Here is a 25383-nt window from a genome sequence, read left to right on the forward strand (position 1 = left end):
ATTTCTTAAGGACGTTAACGATGGTCTGATTGTATCGTTCTACACCACCACTAGAGGCTGGCCGATAGGCGATATGCAATTTCCTTTTAACCCCCAAAATTTTCCACAATTTGGCCATCACTTCGCTAGTGAAGTGCGATCCTCTATCAGACTCTATCCTCTGTGGGAGACCAAAACGAGAAAATACATGATTTATTAGCAATGCAGCACATGTCTCGGAGCTATTATTTGGTGCTGGTATACATTCGACATACTTGGTGAATAAACATGTAACTGTTAACATATACCGATTTCCTCGTGAAGATTTTGTTACGGGCCCAATAAAATCCATTTGAAGGTCTGACCAAGGCATACATATCCCCCTCTTCTGGAGAGGTGCTCTGTGAGTTGGCTTGGTAGGTTAAAATTGGGGACATATTAGGCAACCTTGGCAGTACTCCTTCACATCACGTAACATATGAGGCCAGTAGGCATAATCCCGCAGGATCTCATACGTGATCTTTTCTCCACGATGACCGGAAGTGGGAGCATCATGGGCATGCTGTAGCATCAAACCTCTAAATTTAAGTGGGACGACCCATTGTTGTACGCCACCCTTTGAGGCTCGTATCAACAATCCCTGGTATAAAGAGAATTGGGATTTGGATTTCATTAAGATACGTAAATCCTCCTTCCCACTACATACTTCCTTATTTATGGGATTTTGGTTGGGATCTTCTATATGACTATAAAACAAGCCAATTATTGGGTCTTCTTTTTGGGCAGTAATTAAATCCTCACTAGGAAAATCGTGACTCCACTGTAATGCATTCGGATCACCAGCTGTTCTGGCCTGTTGCCTGGTGACAGCTTCAACCTGTACGGTACCTAAAAATTGGTCAATGTCTAACAGTTCACCGGTGATTGCTCCTTCCTTGGCTAGAGAATCGGCCAGATCGTTCCCTTCTTTCTCGGCACCTAGAACCTTGGAGTGGCCTTTGGTCTTCTTGAAGTGCAGGGTGAGATCATTGGACCTTACCAGTTCATCGATGTGACAAAAGAGCTTACCATGTTTCACGGGTTTGTGATTACTCTTGTTCATGTTGTTTCGCTTCCACCTAGGGAAATACTCCACAAAACTATTCCTGACATAATTGGAATCGGTTATGATGGCACACTCTCTGATGTTGAACTCTATAGCCATCTCAACTGCTCTAAGGATTGCAGTAAGTTCAGCAACCTGACTGCTTTTTGGTCCAAGTTTGTATCCCACAGAGATTGGGGTGACACCTTGGGTCCAAACGATTCCAATACCTGCCACTAGTTGGAGCTGTTCCCCATCCTTGTGATGAAAAGCACAACCATCCACATATACACACGGCAGCTGTTTACAGTATTCTTCATTGTAAACCTTGTAGGGAGAGAACAGTTGTTCTTCCAGAAAGTCAGTGTCCGGGCCCTCCATAGCAGGCGTAGTTGCGGAACAATCATGGAGCTCGGCTAGGCCCTGGGCTACTGGACTTTCCTTGTTCTGTTTGTACCGAATTTCAAGAGGCCACCCTTGCAACGACAAAGTCCAAGCAGTGATGCGGCTATTAGACACATTTCCTCCCTTGATACGTTCACTCTTTAAATACTGTAAAGGCTGGTGTGCCGTTTCAACGATGATTCTCTCTCCCTGAATGTAACTGCGGAAATTCTGTAATGCCCACACGGTGGACAATAGAGCTTTTTCACAGTCACTGAACTTTACTTCAACCGGGGACAAAGTTTTACTGGCATAGGCAATCACCTTACTGACATCATCACGTTTCTGGTAAAGAACAGAACTCATACTTACCTGCGTAAACCCTGTCTCTAGATAGAAATTTTTACCCCCTTCGGGATATCCGAGACACGGGGCTTGTGTGAGACGTTCCTTTAATTCCTTCATGGCGTCCTCCTGTTTCTTACCCCACGACCATTCGACATCCTTCTTCAGTAGGTGAAGCAGTGGCTTGCTTATCTCGGCGTAATTATCAATAAACTTACGCGAGTAGTTTACCATACCTAGGAATGATCTCAATTCTTTAAGGTTAGTAGGGACTTTACAGTTCATAACCGCCTCAACTTTCTTCTTTTGTGGGTTCAAACCTTCAGCAGTAACTTCATGGCCTAGGAAGTTTACCTTCGTGCGACACCACTGGGCTTTTTATAAGGACAGTTTAACTCCTGCTGCTTTTAATTGGCCCAGGACATGCCGAAGTTCTGTAATGTGTTTGGCCATATCAGTACTTTTGATCAGGATATCGTCCACATATGCCAACGTCCCCCTTTCGAAGGCGTCTGGCATGGCCTTGTGCATGAACACAGCAAATTCATGTCCGGAATTTATGAATCCGAAAGGCATTCTCACCCAACAATATTGTCGATTCCCAAAACTGAAAGCCAGTTTGTATTGGTCTTCCTCACTCACCTTTATGGTCCAATACCCCTGTGCACAATCCAAGGCTGTGAAAACTTGGGATCCTTGGAGCTGGGCTAGACATTGGTCTATGTATGGGACAGGCCATCCTGACATGTACACACGTTTGTTCAGCTGACGGAGGTCAGCGCACAAACGCCATTGTCCATTGGGTTTTAAAATACCCAGGATCGTGTGGTTGTAGGAGCTGTGGATGGGCCGAATTATACCCCTTTCATGTAACTTCCTGATAATTTCAGCTAGAGATTCATAGGAAGCTAATGGTAACCTATACTGTCTTACAAATACTGGTGGGGCATCTGGATCTGTTTGGATCCTAGCGATGTGTAGGTCAGTAGTCCCACAATCGTAAGAATCCTTGGCAAAGATTTCTTGGAATTCAAGGAGAAGCTCTCGGAGCAATTGTCGGTCGAGATCATTGGAACACGCATCGGCGAGGGCCACCATCTCTTCCACTAACTCCTTGAATCCAGGAAAGCTTTCCGGCTGACCTATCTCATATGCCTCTTCAAGTTTTGTGGTGAGGTCATTGGGTATGTGATGTGTGTGTGTGTTCTCCTGCCATCCAGGTTCTTTGGGGTACTCTTGTTCTTTGATTGGGTGATCAAAGACAATTGATGTCTCTTCGATTCGACAGGTGCCATCTTTAGAATCGAATGGATAAATGGACTCTATGGTGAAAATACCCTCTGGTAATGAATGGAATGTTTGTTCAATTAATTGTTCCTCCGACAAATATTCATCGGGGATGAGTCCAATCACCTGGTTAGTGACCCCAAAGGTGTAATATTCAGTCTCTACCGCTAGACCAATAAGGGTCTCTTTGGGTAAGACGATGTCCTGATTGGACAGATTATGTACGTAAATGTACATCGGGGATTGATGTGTGTTGACTAGGGGCGTGTGTGTAATGTTCAGTCCCTCCCCCTGCATTTTATGGGAGAGGCATACTAATGCATCTGACCCCTTCAGTCTATGTCCCTTTTTAACTTGGATGGGGAGTATGAAGTTATTTATGCCCTTAGGAATTGTAATCTTTTGGGCTACCTGGACTTCAACAGCATAAGGCATCTGTTGCTGGGATTTTAAAGCTAAGTCCAGATTTTGGTATTTTTCGGGGTCCCCCTTTAGTCGACTCCATAAACAGTCATTAATTAGGTCGACTTGCATTGCAAAGCGATGTAATACATCGTTGCCAAAATAAATTTTAGTTTGGGGATTATCCAAGACTAGGAACACATGGGTGGCTGTTTTGTTTCCTACAGTGACGTTTAAGAGACACCTAGCCATTGAATTGTGATCATCAGAGTCATCAAGGGAGTCTGAAATCCAATGACGCTGAGGTGTGGAGAAACGGATCATTTCCATTTCGGTCAGGTGTTTTATCAGCCCATGGCTTACAAAGCTGTGTTCCTGTCTCAAATCTAGTTTGGCATATTTTGACCTATTAAGACCATTTATCCGGATGGGGATAAACAAGTCGCTGTTAACCCTTTCAATACCTGTCAAGAATTGGGTGTGATCTCCCCCTTTTCTTGGTTTATCCTCCTGATGAAAAGATATCGTAAGGATGTCATCTTGGAGGGAAATATCTTTTATTTTATCTTTGGGAATTCTAAAAATGTGTTCCTCATCTCTTCTGATAGGGTTATGGTCATCAGGTTTGATAACCGTTACATCAGGAAGTTGGCTGTTCCTGAAATGGATTTCTAATGATCCAGGCCTTTCTTCCACCAGGTGGCAGTGTTGTCGGGAATGGGGAGTTTTAAGTTTCCCATATTTAATCGGGGTATTTACCTGTGACCACAGTACTTGGTTCACACAGTCAATTATTGTGTTCAGCCTTTTTAGGAAGTCCATCCCAATTATAGTTCTTATTAAAATTGGGATACACCAATTAATGAGCTGTCAAAGCTTTTAAGTCTCGGCTTGGTGGGCATGACATTCGCCACTTTATCAAAATGTTCCTGTGACATGATGGTTGCTTGGGATCCAGTGTCTATTAGGCCGACAATAGGAAGATCACTGGCATCCTGCACCTGTACTGTGGCATAATATCTCCCATCAGATTCAGTCAGCTCACACATGAAATTAGTGTGGTTGAAGATCTGTGGGCCCTTCAATAACATATGACTAGCTCTTATCTCACCGCATGTGGTGGACACATTACCCTTATCCTCCCTGGTGGGATTCTTGGACTGTCTCAAGACAGAAGCACAACTAGAAGTTGGTGCTCCGTCTGGCTTGTCAATCCCGACGACTTCCGATGCCGCGACTATATTAGGGGCAATAGATGGACACTGAAAAACAGGAGAATCATTAATAACCAACAACTGGTCCCCCTTTGCCTGAGAACTAGCTTCTCCATTAGTAGGCGTGTCAGGGACGGGGCACACATCTCCTGTCATTCGACTCAGTGTTCTCCCCTGTTGGTTTAAGGCTTGGTTGCCTATTAATTCTGTGACCCTTGGTTGGTCACAGGAGCTGCTCCTAAAAAAGGATTGGATGGAAATTGAGTGACAAGCCTGTCCATTTGTTCAGCCATTTTGCTGACCTGTGCCTCTATTTGTCCAATACGCTCAGAGGAGTCATTCTGTTGATTCTCCCTTTTCCTATACTTGCGCTTGTATTTTGGACGAGACTGGTAATGAGACTCAGAGTCAGAACTACTGCTCTGGTCCCGACGCCATTGTTCTTTCTGAGGTTTTGGGGTCTCCCTGTTATTAAAGGGAGCCTGGGGTACTGTATCCCCCCTTTGAGCCTGAGGGTGTTCTTGGCGTGGAGGAAATCTTTGGAAGTCGGAGTTCTTATTAAAATTGGGATTCTTATTGTAATTATGGGGCCTGTTGAAATTGGGGTTCCCATAAAAATTCCCATGTTGGTTTTGGCGAGGATAATAGAACCTCTGAGGATACCATTGACTCCTTTGATTCTCATCCCTGTACTGACCCTTACCATACTTTTTATTCTTCTCACTTCCACTACCGTAGTTTCCTGGCTTTTGTCTATCCTTTCTCACCCACTGGTTTTGGGGTGCAAAGTTATGGACCTCCTTCACTTGCTGGGTTTGAGGTACAAATCTAGGGGAACCATTGGTTTTACCCCCACGGACTACTTCCGCATATGATTTCTTCTCTGCCTGCAAATTTGGATTTGGAGGGGAAACGGTAGTGGCTGCTACTATCTTGGGGCTATTTTTAGGTTCTCTTTTCATCCCGCCCTCACTGGACTGTTGGATCGAGAATAAATAGTCACTCTCTCTCACCAACCAATCAAGAGAGCATCCCTTTCTGTAATCCTTTGCAAGTCCCAATTTTATGTAAGCAGGTAATGCTTCATAGAATAGTGTCTTGAATTCTGGCTGGTTAGGATTGGGATCCTTTTCAGCCAGGAAATAGGCATTTCTGAGGACAGCCAGAAATTCTGCAGGGCTTTGGTGAGGACCACACTTTAAATTGTAGGCCGCAGCCTTGGCAGATGTTACAGTTTTATAAGGCCCAAATTCCATGTGGCACTTATGTTTAACCTCTCTCCAGGACTGATTGGAATAGGCCCTCAAGGTCTCAAAGAATTGCCGGTATTTCTCTCCAAACACCCATGGCAGCAATTCTATTTTGGTGTGGTCATCTCTAATGCCCAGAATCTCTAACGTCTGTTCATATGTTTTCATGTGTTCGGTGATCTCAAGGGACCCTTTCTTAGAAAACATAGGAACAGTGTCCTTCAGGAACTTAATGACCTTTGGGGTGTCATATCTCCTGAATGACCCCTGGGATTTCCCTTCCTGCCTATATGAAACCTCATATTTTTCTTCAGAGCACTCTGGAGTGTATCTTGAAAGCTTAGGAGGTGACCTATATTCTGACCCTGACTCACTATCAGATACTTCGCTGTGATGCGGGTATCTCCGCTCATCAGCCTCTGGCTTGACTGGGTTGGTCCGTCTTTGGACCCCAGAATTTATTTGGGCCGTCAACCTTATAATCTGCTCCTCCAGAGTTTTCTGCTCAGATTTTATCAAGGTAAGTTCTGACTGGTCATGCTTATCCCCTGGGTGAACTTTAATTTTGACAGGAGATAACCTCTCTGATCTGAAGTACTCCACCTCATCTTTTAAGTCCTGATACTTCTCTTGAAGTTGTTTTAATTCCTGAAAGTTTCTCTCATACAGGTCCTGAGCACTTCGAAAGTCTCCGACCAATTTATCATAATATTTCTCGGATTCGTCTAAACGAATACCGGCATGACCAAGCTTCCCTTTCAAAGACTCAATGTCCTGATTTTTGCTTTCTAACAAGAGGCGGGCCTCTGACAACTCTTCCCTTAGAGTCATGGTCCGCTGGGCAGCTCCAGCGGTCATGAACCATAACATGGGCCAAGCTTCTAGGAGAAGTCTGTCACGGCTTCTATCACTTTCTGCTCCAGCAAATGCTATTAAAAACCCAACAACCTGGCCCTTTTGGTTGAACAGGTCCTCAAAGGTGCTCATGGCCTGCTTTTTCTCTTCATCCACAAATTCATTATTGCTATCCCCCAGACCTAATCTCTTGCGGAGATAATCTATTACTTCACATTCAACATACTTCTGCCAAGCACCGGCAGCTTTCCGAGCTGGCTTCATAGCTTCCTGCTCAATGCCTTGAGCCGCCATATTTTCCTCGTTATGCTTGGAAGAGGTGGATCCGTGATTACTGGATGCCATTTTGATATAAAATATATGTTTGACCAAGTGTACAAATATACAATCACCAGTGCGTTTTGTGTTATGGTACGATTTCTATGGCTCTCAGCAGCGCCTCCAAATTTATCCTGTGGTGGTTTATGTAAGGATATATATTATTTATAAAGGGCGTGTCCCTTTCCCTTAGATGAAATATTACAGAGCCTCCAGCCGTTAAAATACGGCAAATATTTAGTAAACCAATAATTTGGACACCTTGATAATTTGATCACCACTTATTATTATACCTTGAATTCTTTTAGCCAATATGATTTCGTACCATACACACAAAATTTGCCTTGTAATAGATAAATATAAAAATTTATTTATGTACAAAATTTATATATATATTAACACAAAACGCAAAAGACTGGTGATAAATGAATATTGGTACACACAATCAAAAATATATCCTACCAATGTAAGACACAATAATAAGGTTTCTAACTAATTACATCAATATCACAATTTTTAAATGATATGATTATTTATTAAATTTATTAATAATTAATAATTTCGAATATCTCAAAGGTCATTTTCTCACAAGCCGTGGGCATAGGATTGCAAGAAGCAAGCCCTTGATATATGATACTCTGGTTATTAATATTCAATAAATTATGAAATATGAAAAAATTATAATATGGCAATAAACAATTTTTAACAGTAAAACAGGATCTCTCTACATACAGTTGCAAGAAAAAGTATGTGAACCCCTTGGGATTACGTGGAGTTTTGCATGAATTGGGCATAAAATGTGCTCTGAACGTCCTCTAAGTCACAACAATAGAAGAACACAGTCTGCTGAACATAATACTACACAAACATTAGAAGTTGCCATGGTTTAATTGCACATAACATGTAAACATTCACAGTGCAGGGAGGAAAAAGTATGTGAACCTTTGGACTTAATAACTGGTTGACCCTTTGTAATATTAATTTTTTAATATCCAAACTTTAATTCGGTCTTTAGTAGTTTTTGAAATATATGCTGGCAGAATATATATATTCCCTATTAATTGGATGTGAATGGGAGGTTTTGTATTAGAGTGGTCAGATGTGAATTATTTGTGTTTGAGTCTAGGTAATCAGTAGAGGTTTGAAGTCATGTTTTCTTTTAAAATACTCATGTAATGTATACCATACTGTGAATTCGTTTAATGAGTCTGAGAGTTTAAATTGTAGTCATAAATCATGGATTTTGACAGTTGTATGTAATATAAGAACTTCAGAAACCTTTCTCATAATCTGTATGTCAATCATGATAATGACTTGGTGGTTTGAATGGGAACATCTGTTTCTATTCAAACTAGGAGTTGATTATGGGAGTGGTTTAGAAGCCCGCGAATTTGAAACAAAGCTTAATGGGAGGATCTAATTTCTCATGCATTTTAAGTATGCAGCTTTTCAAACAACGAGGCAGAAGTTTCTCAGATAGACTACACTTCACTTCATTCACTCACACACACACAGAGACATTCTTTTCACACACTCTTACTCAAAGCACATGCTTGGACAAAGAACAAAAGAAATTGAATCTCACATGGTCATTTCTTAAACTAGGCCAAGAAAACTTCTATCTAAGATATGCAAAGGAACTACATTATTTCCTAATATCCAAGGCAATTTATTCTTTATTTTTATTTCATTTTAAGCTACATATGTCTGAATTTACTGTTTTTTATTGACTTTGTATTTTTGGTGTGTGATCAAATAAAGTCACACTGCTCATACTGACCTGGTTTTCATAAGGATTTCTTCCCACAACCATCTACAAGAACCTAGAAATATTAATAGAGTTTTTTCATAACTCTGGAAATCTAACATTATTGGTGAGTGCCAGCCATTCGATTTTTCCTGGTTTTTTCAATTTATCCTCGCTTCTTCAGAGGGGATTGAGATGAACTATTTCTATTGATTAAGCTTCGGAAAGATTGCAGAACCTGGAACGGAAAACGTTGGTTGTGGAGATCTGAGGATTCAAGTGGTGACCAGAAAAGTCTCTAAGTCAGGACAAAAGAGGAAATTTACTACATTCGGTGAGTAGAAAAATGGAATTTATTGATTCATTAGCTAATGAAAGTAAATTGGAATTTCAAGGTTTAACTAGCCATGCTTCTGATACTGGTTTATGGAAAGCTATGTATGATCAATGTATGCAGGCTAATGTTGATATTGATAGCTCTAGATTTACGTTTAATAAGATGAAAAGAAAATTGCGTAACATTGTGAAGCTAGTTAGAGTTTTCAATTCTATGGTGTTTGAATTGCCAGAGAAAAATGTGGTTTGTGTTGTTAAGACAGATAGCAAAAATGTCTTACAGAGTACAGACATGCAGGATACTGTTGAATCCAATTGTGCAAACTGTGAAACTTTTTGTACCTATATTGAACATCTTGAGCAAGAAATTGAATCTCAAAATGTTGCAATATTAAAAAATAAGCAAATAGCTGTGGTGTCGAAGAAAAAACAATCAGAAACGGCCCAGGCTTCATTTATCCCGGACTCACCCAGGGGTGATGAGGAAGGCGGTGAGACTACTGTTCAGAGACAGAAATTACTAGCTAGAGCATCTAAGTTGAAGTTACAGATTCAGGATCAGTTAATGAAAATATTGAAGGATATACCAGCATATAACATGAGAGAAAATTCATTCCATAATTCCGATGTTTTTGAGAATTTTTGTGATAGGTTTCAATTAACTGATGAGCAAAGAAATCGCATTTTTGGGTTGTGGATCCCCAGTTTTATGGCTCGTAGGTTAGTCAAGACTCCTTTCATGAATGAGGATGATATAGAAATCCATAGCAATGCTACTGATAGACTACGACAGTTATTACTGTTCACAACAGGAGAGGAGACACCTAGTTTGGAAATTTTAGACTCCTTAAGAGCTACTATTAATGATGACCCTTATGATTTTAGGATTAGATTTTCTAAGGCATACAGGATGATTTTTAATTTACAAGATGAGACCCCTGCTATGGTCAAGGATTTTGTAAAAAAATTTAAGTACCTTGATCCAGCATCTTTATTGATTGCTAATGAAAAGGATAATTTGGATGACGCTGCCTATATTATTGACAAAATTAGAAGACAATTAAAGCTAAATAATGTAAGACCAAAAATTGCTTTAATTGAGAATAATTATCCTAAGACTGACAGTCAGGATAAATTCAAGACAGGAAATGCTGCCCCCCGCAGGAATGACAGAGTAAGACAAGGGAATCAAAGACCACTCACTTGTTACTATTGTGCAAAACCAGGGCATTTGAAATGGCAGTGTAGGAAGTTTTTGAAAGACATTCAGATGAGAAATTTGGGTAAAGAAAATGGACTTATTTCTCCTGAACCGTCAGCTCCAATTCGTTCACAGGAAGTTAAGTCATCTTCACCCTACGCTCCTCTGATCAGAGAGATTAGTGAAATGTCAATTAGTAATGGAGGAAATGTGAACAACTCACATTCATCCAATACTTCAAGACAGCCACTATTACCTTCACCATGACTAGCAAAAGAAAAGGAAGTTGAACTCCATTGTCTGGAATATGTAGCTCCAATTTTCTTGGACAAGTGTGGCCGCCCTTATGTAAAAGCTAAAATTAATGGACAGAAATCTTCAATTCTTTTGGATAGTGGAGCTCAAATAAGTGTTTTAGGCATGAAAATACCAATTCCATCTAATGCAACAGTATGCACAGTTGTAGGTTTCAATGGAAAAGGTGATGTTCAAGCTAAAAAATGTAAAAATGTGTCTTTTGAAATACCAGGATGTTCGCAAATGGAGATAGACTTTTGGTATTGTCAAGGATCAGAGAACATTATTGGTGCTGATGTTTTGTCTCAAAGAGGGTGGATACTTGATTTAGCCAATGGCATTGTTTGGCAAGGCTCTGCTAATCGTAAGCCTATGGTAATTGACCCAGCAGATTATTGTGAAGTCGGTAGCATCTGTTTGACAGAAGCAATTGATGCTGACTATAAATGGCCAGATACTGGAGATAATCTAGCATTGAAACATTTAGTACAACTACACAAAAAACTGTGGAGTCAAGGTAAAAATGAAGCTGGACTGTTCAAAAATATTGAAGTTAATATTCAAGGCAAAGACCATCCCCCATTAAAACAATACAAGTTGCCGCCAGAATCTGATGAACCTGTATCAGTAATCATACAAGAATTTTTGGAACAGGGTATCATCAGGAAAGCTAATTCAGTTACTAATAATCCTTTGTGGGTAGTGGCAAAGCGTGATGACCCTAGTGCATATAGATTATTGATAGATCTAAGAATGCTAAACAAATACACTCCAAGTTGTACACCCATTGTGGCAGAAACTCCAGACATCATGTCACAAATAAATGCCAATGCGAAAGTGTTCTCTGTACTTGACATTGCAAATGGATTTTTTAGTATTAAATTGGCTGAGAGTTGCCAATACAAGTTTTCATTTGTCCACAAAAATGTCCAGTATTGTTTCAATCGTCTTCCTCAAGGCTTCCATTCTTCTCCATCTATATTTCATCAGGCATTAGCAAATGTTTTGTCTAAATTTTCTAGACCTGATTGTTTAATTCAATATGTAGATGATATCTTGCTTATGACGAATTCTGAAACTGAACACAGGACTCTCTTAGCAGAATTGTTTACACTTCTGCAAGATGAAGGTCTCAAGCTGAATACACGCAAAGTTCAGCTCATGAAAAATGAAGTAAAATTTCTTGGAGTTTTGATTGGTCCAAAGAATTGAGTCTATTGCGTCACTTCCTGTACCAACAACATTCAAAGCACTGAGACAGTTTTTGGGTTTGGTAAATTTCTCTAGAGATTTTATCGAATCATTTGCAGAAAAAGCCAAACCATTGTATGATTTGTTGAAGTACAATGAGGAAAATGTATTTGGTCCCTGGACAGAAATACAGCAAAAATCTTTTGAGATGTTGAAAAATGATTTGCAAACAGCTCCAGCTTTGGCTACTGTTGATAAGCAAGCACCATTTGCTTTGCAAGTGCATGCTTCAGAAACTGCAATCTCAGCTGTCTTGATTCAGAAACAGGGAGGAGTCTGGAGAAGTCTTGGATACTTCTCACGTCTGCTTACTCCAGTAGAGAAAGGTTTTGATGATTGTGTCAGACAACTTGTGGGAGTACATTATGCAGTAAAAGCAACAGAGCATATTGTAGGATTCAACAAAATTATTCTACAAACTCCACATAGCACTTTGAAGTTTCTTTTTGAGAAAAATGTTCCTGGAGTTTCCAACCAAAGATTTTCTCAATGGTTGTTGGCTCTATCACCTAAGCAAATACAGGTTGAACATAATGCCAAGTATGTCCTACCTCAGTTGATGGAATACAACGGGTTAGAACATGAATGTTTATGTGAAGTCCAAGAAACTTCCTCTCCTCTTTTCCGTAGAGAGGCAGAGAAAATTGATGAACCTGTATTTGTTGATGGTTCTAGATACTGTATGTCAGGTAATTATTACAGTGGATATTCAATTTGGTATCCAGAGCGTAATTATTCCATACAGCACAAATTGCCAGGACATTTTTCAGCTCAAAGGGCAGAACTTGAAGCAGTAAAAACTGTGTTGACATTAGACAAGGAAGAGAACAGAAGTCCATTAGTGATCTACAGTGACAGTTCATATGTTGTACGTTCCCTGACAGATTATTTACCAATTTGGAAACGTAGAGGTTTTGTAGATGCATCTAACAAAGTCCTAGTGCACAAAGAGACACTTGAATCAATTTTTAAGCTAGCAGAGGAAAATCCTATTGCCTATGCAATTGTAAAAATTCCATCTCATAGGAAGGACAATGATGAGATGAGTGTAGGCAATAGAACAGCTGATCTCTTAGCAAAGGAAGCAGCTTTACATGGAGTACCAGTGATTCAGTCTGAACCAGTCTCAGTTAATGTTGTTAGGAAGACAGACACACAGATTCCCTCCTTTGCAGAAGAACAGAAAAGGGATCCATCTCTTTCTGCTTCTCAGGTTGATCCAAAATTTCCCTTTATATGTGAATATGGAATTTTGTATCATGACTTAAACGGGTTTCTGCGTCCTGTTATACCGCAGCATCTACAGGTAGAATTTACAAAGTACAATCACGAAAGCTTAGGTCACATAGGTAAACAAAGATTGCTTGAAATACTCAAGGAAAAATTTTACTGGGACAAAATGGAAGAAACAGTAGACAGTGTAGTTCAATCTTGTCTAATCTGTGCTCAAGTGAATCCTCGACCAAAGGGTCAAAAACCTCCATTACAAAGAACTCCTCCAGCAGATGGACCATGGTCCACATTACAACTAGACTATATAGGACCGTTACCTACAGGTAAAAATGGGTACAGGTATGCTTTAGTTGTAGTTGATGTTTTCTCGAAATGGATTGAAATCTTGCCTGTTCGCAAAGATGATGCATTAACAACTGCTAAAATGCTAATTAATCATGTTTTTCCAGTCTGGGGTATGCCAACAAACCTCAGTAGTGACAGAGGAACCCACTTCACAGGTAAAATAATGCAGGCAATGTGTAAAATCTTGGGTATACAACAGAGATTTCATGTGCCCTATCATCCACAATCTGCAGGTATTGTGGAAAGAATGAATAGGACTGTTAAATCAAGGATTGCAAAAATGTTATTAGACAGAGGAAATACTTGGGTTGATGCTGTACCATTGGTTCTGATGAGTGTCAGAAGTACAACATCTTCTGCAACACAGTATTCTCCTTTTGAGTTAATGACAGGAAGGAAAATGCGTATTGTTTTTCCCCATGAACCGTTTTTGTCAACGCCGCAAAAAGAGGCAATAGAAAAAACAAAGTGGTTACAGATGTTGCAAGACAATCTGAACACTATTGTACCACATGCAGCTACTCGCATGCAAAAAATGGTTCCTCCACATTCTTCTAAGTTCGAAAAAGGAGGACAAGTAATGGTAAAAACTTTCAGAAAAACTGGACCATGGCAAAGCAACTGGGAAGGTCCATTTGATATTTTGGATGTTCAAGGAGTAATGGTACAAGTGCAAAGACCTCTTAATTCAGTAAAAAATGCGCGCAGACAACAAACAATGTGGATGCACAGTGACCAATGCAAATTGTTTATACCGAGATAATGATACTGCATTTCTTTTGCAGACATGGATTTCAATAATCCGGAAGAAACAAAGCATCGCAGATTCCACAGAAAAATAAACATTACAACAAAAGAACATAAGGAAAATCAAAGCAGTAGAAAGAAAAGACTTATTACAGGATTGATTTTTTTCTTAGTGACAATGACAATATTAGTAATCTACAACATAAACTTTTCCAGCAATGCAGAAGTTAACAAGACTGAAGCCCTACATAAGAAAGACCCTACACTTATTAGGAACAAAAGATTTTTTCCTAAAGACAGTAACATTAATACAGCTGAAGACTTGCTAGGATATATGTGCATAGGTTATGGGAGAACTTGTTGTTCGGAATTGTATTTCGTTCATAATAATGATATTGAAGTTAGAGCTAAAATAGAGTCTAAATCAAAATTTGTTAAAATGCAAGGATTTTATAGGATCAATAACGAAACTAGTAACTTTGAATGTAATTTATCCGATATGGGATACTGGTTAATAGTTTTAAAGGGAAATGAACCTACTATTTGGTCAGGAGATATTTCCATAGACATGTTAAATACTGGAAATATAGGAAGTTCTAAAACAGATATTTGGTATCAATTACAAAGTTATTCACACTTTCTTGATCCTGAACATTTGAATATAAATGGTAATGAAAAAGAGGACATAGTGAAAATATGGGATTTCCAAGTGACAAGAGCTTTGGTTCAAACTAAAGTCAAAGTAATTGTTACTGTGGTAGATTTGATTGTCCCAGAGATAAAAATATCTCCTCAATCATTAAGACTTGTAGAAGGAAAGGATAATCTGAATTTGATGTGTAATATACAAATACACCTACCTCAAAATTCATTATTAACTTGGAAAAGGAATGGTGAATTTTTGGGAAGTTTTCTTCATGATAAAACTGATGTTATCCATAAAAGTATTTTTGGTAATTTGAACTGGGATAATGATAACTTTGTGTATTATCAAAACACTATATCAATTAATGATACAGGTATATATGAATGCTGCATATCAATAGAAAATTATCCAAAGAAATGTGTAAATACAAATGTAATTGTACTATCCCCTAAAAGAACGCAGTGTACGGATAAGAAATTTATTCCAGCCAGTCCCTTCCAAATTAACCATTTCCAGACCAAACTTCTGTTGAGAGAAGGAAAGTTTGTTATTATAGTGTGGAACTTTAACATTTCAGAATGGAAAATCTCAACAAGGTTTCCACAATGTAAAGAACATCTGGTTAACATGGAATTAGGTATTGAAAGATGGTTTGGTACTGATATTAGGAATCCTCACAGGAATAAACGTGGTATAGTTGAAGGTATTTTAGGAGGAATAGGTTCTATTGGTAGTATTACAAATAGCATGGACATTAGTACACTAAAGTCTGATCTCGAGACAGCCGGTTTAGTGGGAAGCAATAGTATTAAAGTACAAAGAAACTTGAATCAAATATTGGAAAATATGGTGATTAAAACAGCCAATATTATGGGTCCATCTATATTACACTTAGAGAATATTACTCTTAATTTAATGTCAAGTGAACAGCATTCCCATATAGCCAGAGCATGTTTAGAAATTCAGATGGAATATTCCACAAATTTTAAAATAATAGCTCAAGCTTTTCAAAGTGGAATAACTCCTATAGGTATTGTACAAAATTTACCAAGAGAGTATGTATATGCCATAAACCATACTGATCTGTGGGTAAATAAGTGGATTGGATGTTATCAGAACATATGTTATAGTTCTTCAATGATTCCTGTAGCAGGAAAAGAACAAATGTTGGTTCCAATCACTGTCTTGGGATTACCAGTTAGCAACACACAGTTACTATATTATCATCTGCAATATACAGATTTTGCATTTACTGATAATAATTTTGAGTTAGAACAATTAGATCTGTCTTCATGTTTACAATTTCAGTCTAAAGTGATTTGTCTACCTAATCAAGACAAAGGTATATTTCATTCTTGTTACCATAACCATACTCTATGTTCAGCAAGGATAGAAAAGGTTAAAACCACTTCTGAGTTAATCTCAATTGTAGATAAAAAGAAAGTTTGTTTTCAAGTTATGTCTAACTCAGAAAGGGTTCAATCCTTCTTCTCTTCTTGTACACATACAGAAAACTTAAGTCGAGGTTTGTTCTGTATAGAAGGAGATATTTCAGCAATAAGTGTTAATGGGATGAGAATGAATTTAACAAACATGCTTATGAAAAATATAAGTGCTCTTCCCATACAGTACAATATATCTCAAGTGGATGAATTCCCATGGAGAGATTGGGCAAATGTTATTCAAAAAGATGAAGGTTTACTGATAGCATTATCAGATGAACTTCAAAAAGCAGAAATATTATTTAAACATGAACAAGGGAGTTTAAAAGATATAGAACATGAATGGTCTGAATTTTCAGGTCATTCTTGGTGGTCAAAATTTAAACGTACTGTATCAATGTTGGGAAAAACTTCAATTGCATCTGCAGCAGGAAATATTTTATTACATCCTGTAATAATTATTTTTATTATTATCATATTATGTATTATATTTCAATTATGTTTGATGTGTAAAATGAACAGTTTCTATAAGCGAATTAGAAGTGAAATTAGGAAAGGAGATAATCTATTACAAGATATACTTCAGAGGAAACTACTTTCTGGTTATGCTGACTCAGTTACAAATAATGATACATTTGAGATTACTAAATCAAAACCTGAGTGTTTGTGATATAAATGATGTGTGCTTGTTATAAATTAATATGAATTTCATATTTCAGAGGGGAATGTAATATTAATTTTTTAATATCCAAACTTTAATTCGGTCTTTAGTAGTTTTTGAAATATATGCTGGCAGAATATATATATTCCCTATTAATTGGATGTGAATGGGAGGTTTTGTATTAGAGTGGTCAGATGTGAATTATTTGTGTTTGAGTCTAGGTAATCAGTAGAGGTTTGAAGTCATGTTTTCTTTTAAAATACTCATGTAATGTATACCATACTGTGAATTCGTTTAATGAGTCTGAGAGTTTAAATTGTAGTCATAAATCATGGATTTTGACAGTTGTATGTAATATAAGAACTTCAGAAACCTTTCTCATAATCTGTATGTCAATCATGATAATGACTTGGTGGTTTGAATGGGAACATCTGTTTCTATTCAAACTAGGAGTTGATTATGGGAGTGGTTTAGAAGCCCGCGAATTTGAAACAAAGCTTAATGGGAGGATCTAATTTCTCATGCATTTTAAGTATGCAGCTTTTCAAACAACGAGGCAGAAGTTTCTCAGATAGACTACACTTCACTTCATTCACTCACACACACAGAGACATTCTTTTCACACACTCTTACTCAAAGCACATGCTTGGACAAAGAACAAAAGAAATTGAATCTCACATGGTCATTTCTTAAACTAGGCCAAGAAAACTTCTATCTAAGATATGCAAAGGAACTACATTATTTCCTAATATCCAAGGCAATTTATTCTTTATTTTTATTTCATTTTAAGCTACATATGTCTGAATTTACTGTTTTTTATTGACTTTGTATTTTTGGTGTGTGATCAAATAAAGTCACACTGCTCATACTGACCTGGTTTTCAGAAGGATTTCTTCCCACAACCATCTACAAGAACCTAGAAATATTAATAGAGTTTTTTCATAACTCTGGAAATCTAACACCCTTCTTTGGCAGCAATAACCTCAACCAAACGTTTCCTGTAGTTGCAGATCAGACCTGCACAACGATCTGGAGTAATTTTGGACCACTCCTCTTCACAAAACTGTTTCAGTGTAGCAATATTCTTGGGATGTCTGGTGTGAATCGCTCTCTCAAGGTCATGCCACAGCATTTCAATCGGGTTGAGGTCAGGACTCTGACTGGGCCACTCCAGAAGGCGTATTCTGTGCTGTTGCAGCCATTGTTTTGTTGAATTACTTGTATGCTTTGGGTCATTGTCCTGTTGCATCACCCATCCTCTGTGGAGCTTCAGTTGGCGGACAGATGGTCGTACGTTTTCCTGCAAAATGTCTTGATAAACTCTGGAATTCATTTTCCCATCGATGACAACAATCCGTCCAGGCCCTGAGGCAGCAAAGCAGCCCCAAACCGTGATGCTCCCTCCACCATGTTTTAAAGTGGGGATGAGGTTTTGATGTTGGTGTGCTGGGCCTTTTTTTCTCCACACATAGTGTTGTGTGTTCTTCCCAAACAACTCAATCTTGGTTTCATCTGTCCACAGTATATTTTGCCAGTAGTGCTGTGGAACATCCAGGTGCTCTTTTGCAAACTTCAAACGTGCTGCAATATTCTTTTTGGACAGCAATGGCTTCCTCCGTGGTGTCCTCCCATGTACTCCATTCTTGTTTAATGTTTTCCTTATTGTAGAGGTGTCAACAAAAATGTTAGCATGTGCCAGAGATTTCTGTAGGTCTTTAGCTGACACTCTGGGATTCTTCTTTACCTCATGCAGCATTCTGCGCTGTGCTCTTGCAGTCATTTTTACAGGACAACCACGCCTAGGGAGAGTAGCAACAGTGCTAAACTTTCTCCATTTGTAGACAGTCTGTCTTACCATGGACACATGAACATCAGGGCTTTTGGAGATACTTATGTAACCCTTTCCAGCTTCATGCAAGTCAACAATTCTTGATCGTAGGTCTCCTAAGAGCTCTTTTCTGCGAGACATGGTTCACATCAGACAGTGCTTCTTGAAAGCAGTAAACCCAAAACAGGTGTGTGTTTTTTAAGGGCAGGACAGCTGTCAGCAACACATCCAATATCATCACACTGATTGGAGTCAAGGTTGGCTCACTCCTGGCTCCAATTAGCTCTGGGAGAAGTCATTAAGCTAGGGTCTCACATACTTTTTCCTCCCTGCACTGTGAATGTTTACATGTTATGTGCAATTAAACCATGGCAACATCTAATGTTTGTGTAGTATTATGTTCAGCAGACTGTGTTCTTCTATTGTTGTGACTTAGATGACGTTCAGAGCACATTTTATGCCCAATTCATGCAAAACTCCACGTAATCCCAAGGGGTTCACATACTTTTTCTTGCAACTGTATATCTAACTACCCAATATTGTTGTGATACACTAAGGTAATTCTATGATTCCACACAACGGAGAAAATAGGTAATACAAAATCAAATAAACATCTCACCACACCCGGAATTCAGACTAGGCAACTCTCCCGTGGATTTAGCTGGCAGTGGAACGCCTTTAGACTGATATTATAGGGCAAGTGATAGATATTCAGTAGGGGAGAATGTAGGAAGTTATAAGGTTAGAGGTTTAGAAATTTAGTTAAAGTTTTAGGAAGTTTGAAAGTATGAAAGAGTAGTTATTCAGCAGAGATCTTCTTCAGATGTCAGGGTCTTCTTTTGATGAGGTCTCTTCTTGAGCTTTTTCTTGATGAGGTTCCTTTCTGTTAAAGGTACAAAGGCTTTTATATCCACTAATCCATTGTTCTAAGATACCTTCCCACCAGGCTTCCTGATTGGCTAGTTGAGAAATGTGTGTACATAAGCTATTTCTCACCTGCCCGCCAGGTGGCGGTCATGTATCATAGAACAATTTGAGTATTTGAGATGACTCATACCTTGGGTGGAATCTTAAGGTAATTTCAGGAATCAAATATACGTCTTTTTCCAGATATAAGTGATCATACCTATGATATTCTAAATAGGGACCATGGAATATAGGTGTATATTCAGTTATTCCTTCTTGAAATACCATCCTGTTTGTTTCCTGATAAGACATGTAACTAATGCTAGTTTATAATACATCTTACTTCCCATCATCTCAATACTCAAGTTAGTGATATATAGTTCCCATTTCTGAATATTTAGTGGTGTGTAAAATCCATAACATCTCATTTATAATATGTTTTTGTAATATATTTTTGTAATTATATACAGTCAACTTTTAGACTTTATATACAGTCAACTTTTAGACTTAAATGTCCTAAATTTCACCTCTTTGTTTTAGAATCAACATTTTCTATGTGTAGGAAAAAAAAACTTTCTGTTTGCCTGGCCCTTGTGTTGGACTCATGGTAAACAACTGTTAATGCTTTCACCCTTGGTGAACAATAGTATATTGTAATAGTTTCAGAGGTCTGTTGGTTCATCACACTCTGCACGTTTTGGTTAAGCTTTCAACCAGTTGAGTTCCCGTCTCATTATTGTTAAAATGTTTGAAAGTCGAAGTCCTATCTGGCTATTTGTTTGACTTTCTGTATATGCATTCTTCTCAACCTCAATATACAAATAGTCCTTGTTGACAGTCAAAACAGTCTTATTGTCTTGGAAAAGACTCACTTCCCCCATTCTCCATTTCTTAACTAGAATCCTTGATGGTTCAACCAAGACAAAATTAACTCTTAGCATCCGGCTATACTGAGCTGTTTGCCATATAGTATTATGTCTTGATAAAGTCATATTTTTGAGACATAATTCAAAAGGTCCACAACAGGGTGGTTTTTTGGAAATCCCCCTACTTATATTAGAAATATGTACTATCTTGTCGGTCCCTATAATTAGCTAATATAGCTAAGCTCTGACCATATTGATGGTAGTAATATATTATACTATTAGCTATAATAATAATCACAATGCTCAAAGAAGTAAGGTCTTATTTATTTACAAAGAAAGTAATGCACTAACAGAGAAATATAAACATATATTATAGAGCATAAAGAAAGAAAAGAGCAAAGATGATATGTTACATAAGTTCATGCTCTAAATCAGTGTCTGCTGGCTCTGGATAGAAAGAGAATGCAAGAATGGCTGGGCCTTGCATTTAAAGCACTCACAGACAAAACCCACACAACACCCTCTGCCCACGCTGTGTGGCTCTCCATCCAGTGAGCGACAATCCATAACTTATAAGGGGCTGTCCTCCTTAATCACTGGGAAGTATGGTATTACCCCAACCATCCTCCAGGAAGTATGTCGCTGTCTCCACCAGGGGTCACTGCTACATTGCCATGAAGGTTCTTGACCCAGGCCAGCATTCCAGTCCTCAAAAGGGGGGATGTGAAAAGGGATTCACAAGAAAAGCGGTTACATCATGAACAGAAAGCGATACCCAAAAATTTCTCAAAAATTATGCTTTATTACAGAAAATGCAAATATAGACAATTAGGTGAATACCTCAGTTAGCCATCACCACAAAATGAGACCATACAGAAAAGTATGACCTAAAACCAAAATATAGTTAAAAACAGACGTCATGACCGGTCATGAATATATAATGCTGTAAATGTAATGACACTTGGTCTAATACATGAGCAGCACTGACACATAGGTAACACCACCATGTAGGGAATGTATTCAAAAAATTGTACCATAATAGGCTATATATCAGACATGCAATAAAATATACATAAGTACCAGTTAAGGATTGATACAGGAACCCGATGTTATACATAAACATCCAATTAGGGCAATGACCAATAAGAGACATATGCAGTGAAAATTGAAACTACTAATGCAGGCTTAATGGCATAAGGCTGTGCTATATAACACTCAGAAAAAATTATTGATGATTCAAAAAAAGGGCACTAGTAGGCACAATGGGTGGTAAGGTCTTATATAGAGACAGTCATGTCTATAATTATATTAGGAAATAAACTTAGTGAACGTGGTAATATCTCCATTTGATATCCGCCATCTGTAGTTGAAGTGGCAGGGCCCTGCCAATGAAATGTAGGGATTCTTCACCGCCAGCATGTGGACTATATAACTCCCTTATTATGTAGTACAGAATATAAATGTGTCCATGCCATATAGTAGAAGTAGGGTGCTGTGCACCTTTCAGGAAATGTCATTACATTACCAGCACTATATATTCATGACCGGTCATGACGGCTGTTTTTCTAGATCTGCGGGTGAAACATTTTCTAGTGAAAGTGATTCAAAGAGCCAAGGTAAATCAGTATTTTTTTTAGATCAACGGAATGGGGACTTACCCCCGGGAGATCAACCCCAGATGGGAAAAGGGATCAGAAAGAGAAAAGAGGAGTTAGTAAAAGGGAAACAACAGGAAGACAAAGGCAGGACAAGTCAGAGAAGGTAGTTGGGAATAACCCTCATGACAGAAAAGTTATTAATCTTGCAGACTTTCCACTCAAATATGAACATGTTACATTACTTAATAAAGGGATGTCCTTTTCTCCTATAACCCCCATGGATGAGTTTGAAGTCTTTAAAGATGTTAATTTATTTTTAAGGAAGGTATTCCTAAGGTTGATACATGAAAAACCTGGGATGCTTTGTGAGACTGACTGGGATACACCCATGGAGGACAATAAGGTTTTTGATATGTTGATATTGATGGCAGAAGAGGGAGGTCTATGCGATAAAGATGATTTGGAAGAGACTAGCCTTTTAGATATAATTAGAAAAGTAGATTTATCCATCAGATCAACAAAAATGCCAAAAATACGTACTAATAAAAGAATTGCAGCATTTCTGGACCTTGTAGCAGCAGATTTAAAATGTCTTGAATGGAAAATGCCCCTGGGTGACAATCTCACTAAAAAGGAGAGAAAAGCACTCAGGGAATTAAAAAAATCTAAAGATATTATTATTAAGAAAAGTGACAAGGGTGGTAATGTTGTAATCCTGAAAGAACAGAATTACATGAAGGAGGTTAAACGTCAGTAAATTGGGTGTTAATCCATTTCCCATTCTGGTTAAAAAACTTAACTCTACATTGGCTTTGGGTAAAGAGGCTGGCCTTCTAACTAAAAAAGAATATGAATACCTCAGGATTAAGGAATTCAATTTCCCTACCTTCTATATAATCCCTAAAATTCATTAAGATCCAGTTAATCCACCAGGGAGACCAATTGTCTCTGCGATACAGGGTCCCCTTGAAAGAACAGGAAAATATATTAGATATCTTTTTCTTAAGGATATGGTTCCCAATTTATCTTCCTATGTAAGAGACACCAAAGATGTATTAGCAAAGATACAAGATTTAAAAATTGAAGAAAATGCCATCTTGGTTGGAGTAGACGTTGAATCACTTTATACATCTATTCCACATGAATGTGGTCTACGATCAGCTCGATACTTTCTAGATATGTTGTATCCAGAAATGGGTGGACAGAATTAATTTATTATTGACTTATTGGATTTTGCCTTACATCATAACTTTTTTCAGTTTAATAATGCCTTTTATCAACAGGTAAGAGGCACTAGTATGGGAGCACCTTGGGCCTCGGCGTATGCGTGTTTACATCTAGCATATTGGGAAGAACAATTTGTTTATAAGTCACGTATGTTTCTCGCTCATGTACAGATTAGATGCAGAGATACATTGATGACGTGTTCCTCATCTGGAGAGGGTCATTGGAGGAGTTGAGTCTGTTTTTGGAGGAGTTGCATGATAATACATTGAATATTAAACTTACATCTACACATGATAGATTGTGAATCTCCTTCCTTGACTTTGATCTTAGACTTGAGAACAATAGACTAGATAGTAATTTAGCTCAACATTATTCAAAGTACCATGGCGGTAAATTAGAGGGCACTAAAGGAATCTATGCACTTAATTTCCCTCAGAGAAGAGGTGATTTTGATAAAGAACTTTTAAAACATGAAAAACATTGGATGTATAAGTTTGACACCCTATTCCCTAAGGGGTTAAATGTTGAGTTTGATCTCCAAGTGTTTGCCTAAATAGGGTAGTATGAGACGTTATATTCCTTATATTGCCCCTTTTTACTTTTTGTGAATAAGAGTATCTCTGAATGTTTTTACTCTAGTGACGCTGCTAAAGTATTGAATCACTATTTTCTCTATTGAGAAAACAGGCAAGTGTTTTTTTTGCCTAAATAGGGTAGTATGAGAAACTATATTGACTATATTGCCTCTTTTCACCTCCTGTGAATAAAAGTATTTTTGAATGGTTTTACTCTAGTGATAAAGTTAAAGCATTGAATTACTATTGTCTCCACTGAGTATATAGCCTGGTATTGATATGTTTTTCTATGATGACCACTTCTTTTTATCCCCCCTTCCAATGAGATGCGTTACCTGTAGCACATTTACATATATGGGTGGGAATTAGCCCAATATAAATGAAGCCTGTGAGCTATGCGTCTTATTGGTCCTGACGAAGCTGAGTAAGAAACGCCCATCGGCGAAACGCGTTGACGTCACACGTCAGTGACGCCACTACTGGTCAGATGCATTGGCACCATAAACGTATTCCTGCAGGGGATGCGGATACACATGCCTCTGCTGGGCGTCCATCAGGCTGCACATGTACCAGAATGGTAGCGGACCCCGTCTATCCATAGTCTCGATGCTGGTAGCTGCCTCCGGGACTTTGGCCGTGACTCCATCTATGAGAGAGACCATGCACTGTCATTTTTCCTTGGCATGGGTGGTGAGTGGAATACTGAAAACATAAGGATGGAAACTCTGCTGATTGCCGTTACTGTCTTGATATGCTTAGTGACAACCATATTGACTCTCTTTATGTCACCTATTTACTACAGGGTAGGGACATCATGTTACATTTCCTGAAAGGTACACAGCACCCTACCTCTACTATACGGCATGGACACCCCTATATTCTGTACTACATAATAAGGGAGTTATATAGTCCGCATGCTGGCGGTGAAGAATCCCTACATTTCATTGGCAGGGCCCTGCCACTTCAACTAGAGATGGCAGATATCATATGGGGATATTACCACGGTCACTAAGTTTATTTCCTAATATAATTATGGACATGACTGTCTCTATATAAGACCTTACCACCCATTGTGCCTACTAGTGCCCTTTTTTGAATCTTCAATATTCTTTTCTGAGTGTTATATAGCACAGCCTTAGGCCATTAAGCCTGAATTAGTAGTTTAAATTTTCACTGCATATGTCTCTTATTGGTCATTGCCCTAATTGGATGTTTATGTATAACATCGGGTTCCTGTATCAATCCTTAACTGGTACTTATGTATATTTTATTGCATGTCTGATATATAGCCTATTATGGTACAATGTTTTGAATATATCCCCTACATGGTGGTGTTACATATGTGTCAGTGCTGCTCAT

The 25383-nt window shown here is 38.4% G+C and overlaps 2 protein-coding genes across 9 annotated transcripts in view; both read left to right on the forward strand.

The window, feature by feature from the left end:
* The window catches only part of PARP4 (poly(ADP-ribose) polymerase family member 4), a 346684-nt gene that overhangs the window by 156382 nt on the left and 164919 nt on the right, over positions 1-25383 (forward strand). The window lies entirely within an intron of this gene.
* On the forward strand, positions 9035-17842 carry LOC149470232 (uncharacterized). The gene is made up of 2 exons (XM_089666197.1): positions 9035-9199; positions 14314-17842. The coding sequence occupies exon 2, from the start codon at positions 14316-14318 to the stop codon at positions 17031-17033; it is 2718 nt and encodes a 905-aa protein (XP_089522323.1). The 5' UTR covers positions 9035-9199; positions 14314-14315; the 3' UTR covers positions 17034-17842.

Source organism: Staurois parvus, unplaced genomic scaffold, assembly GCF_062004578.1.
Source record: "Staurois parvus isolate SC_StPar_1 unplaced genomic scaffold, SC_StPar_1.0 ptg000050l, whole genome shotgun sequence".
NCBI classification, from domain to species: Eukaryota; Metazoa; Chordata; class Amphibia; order Anura; family Ranidae; genus Staurois; species Staurois parvus.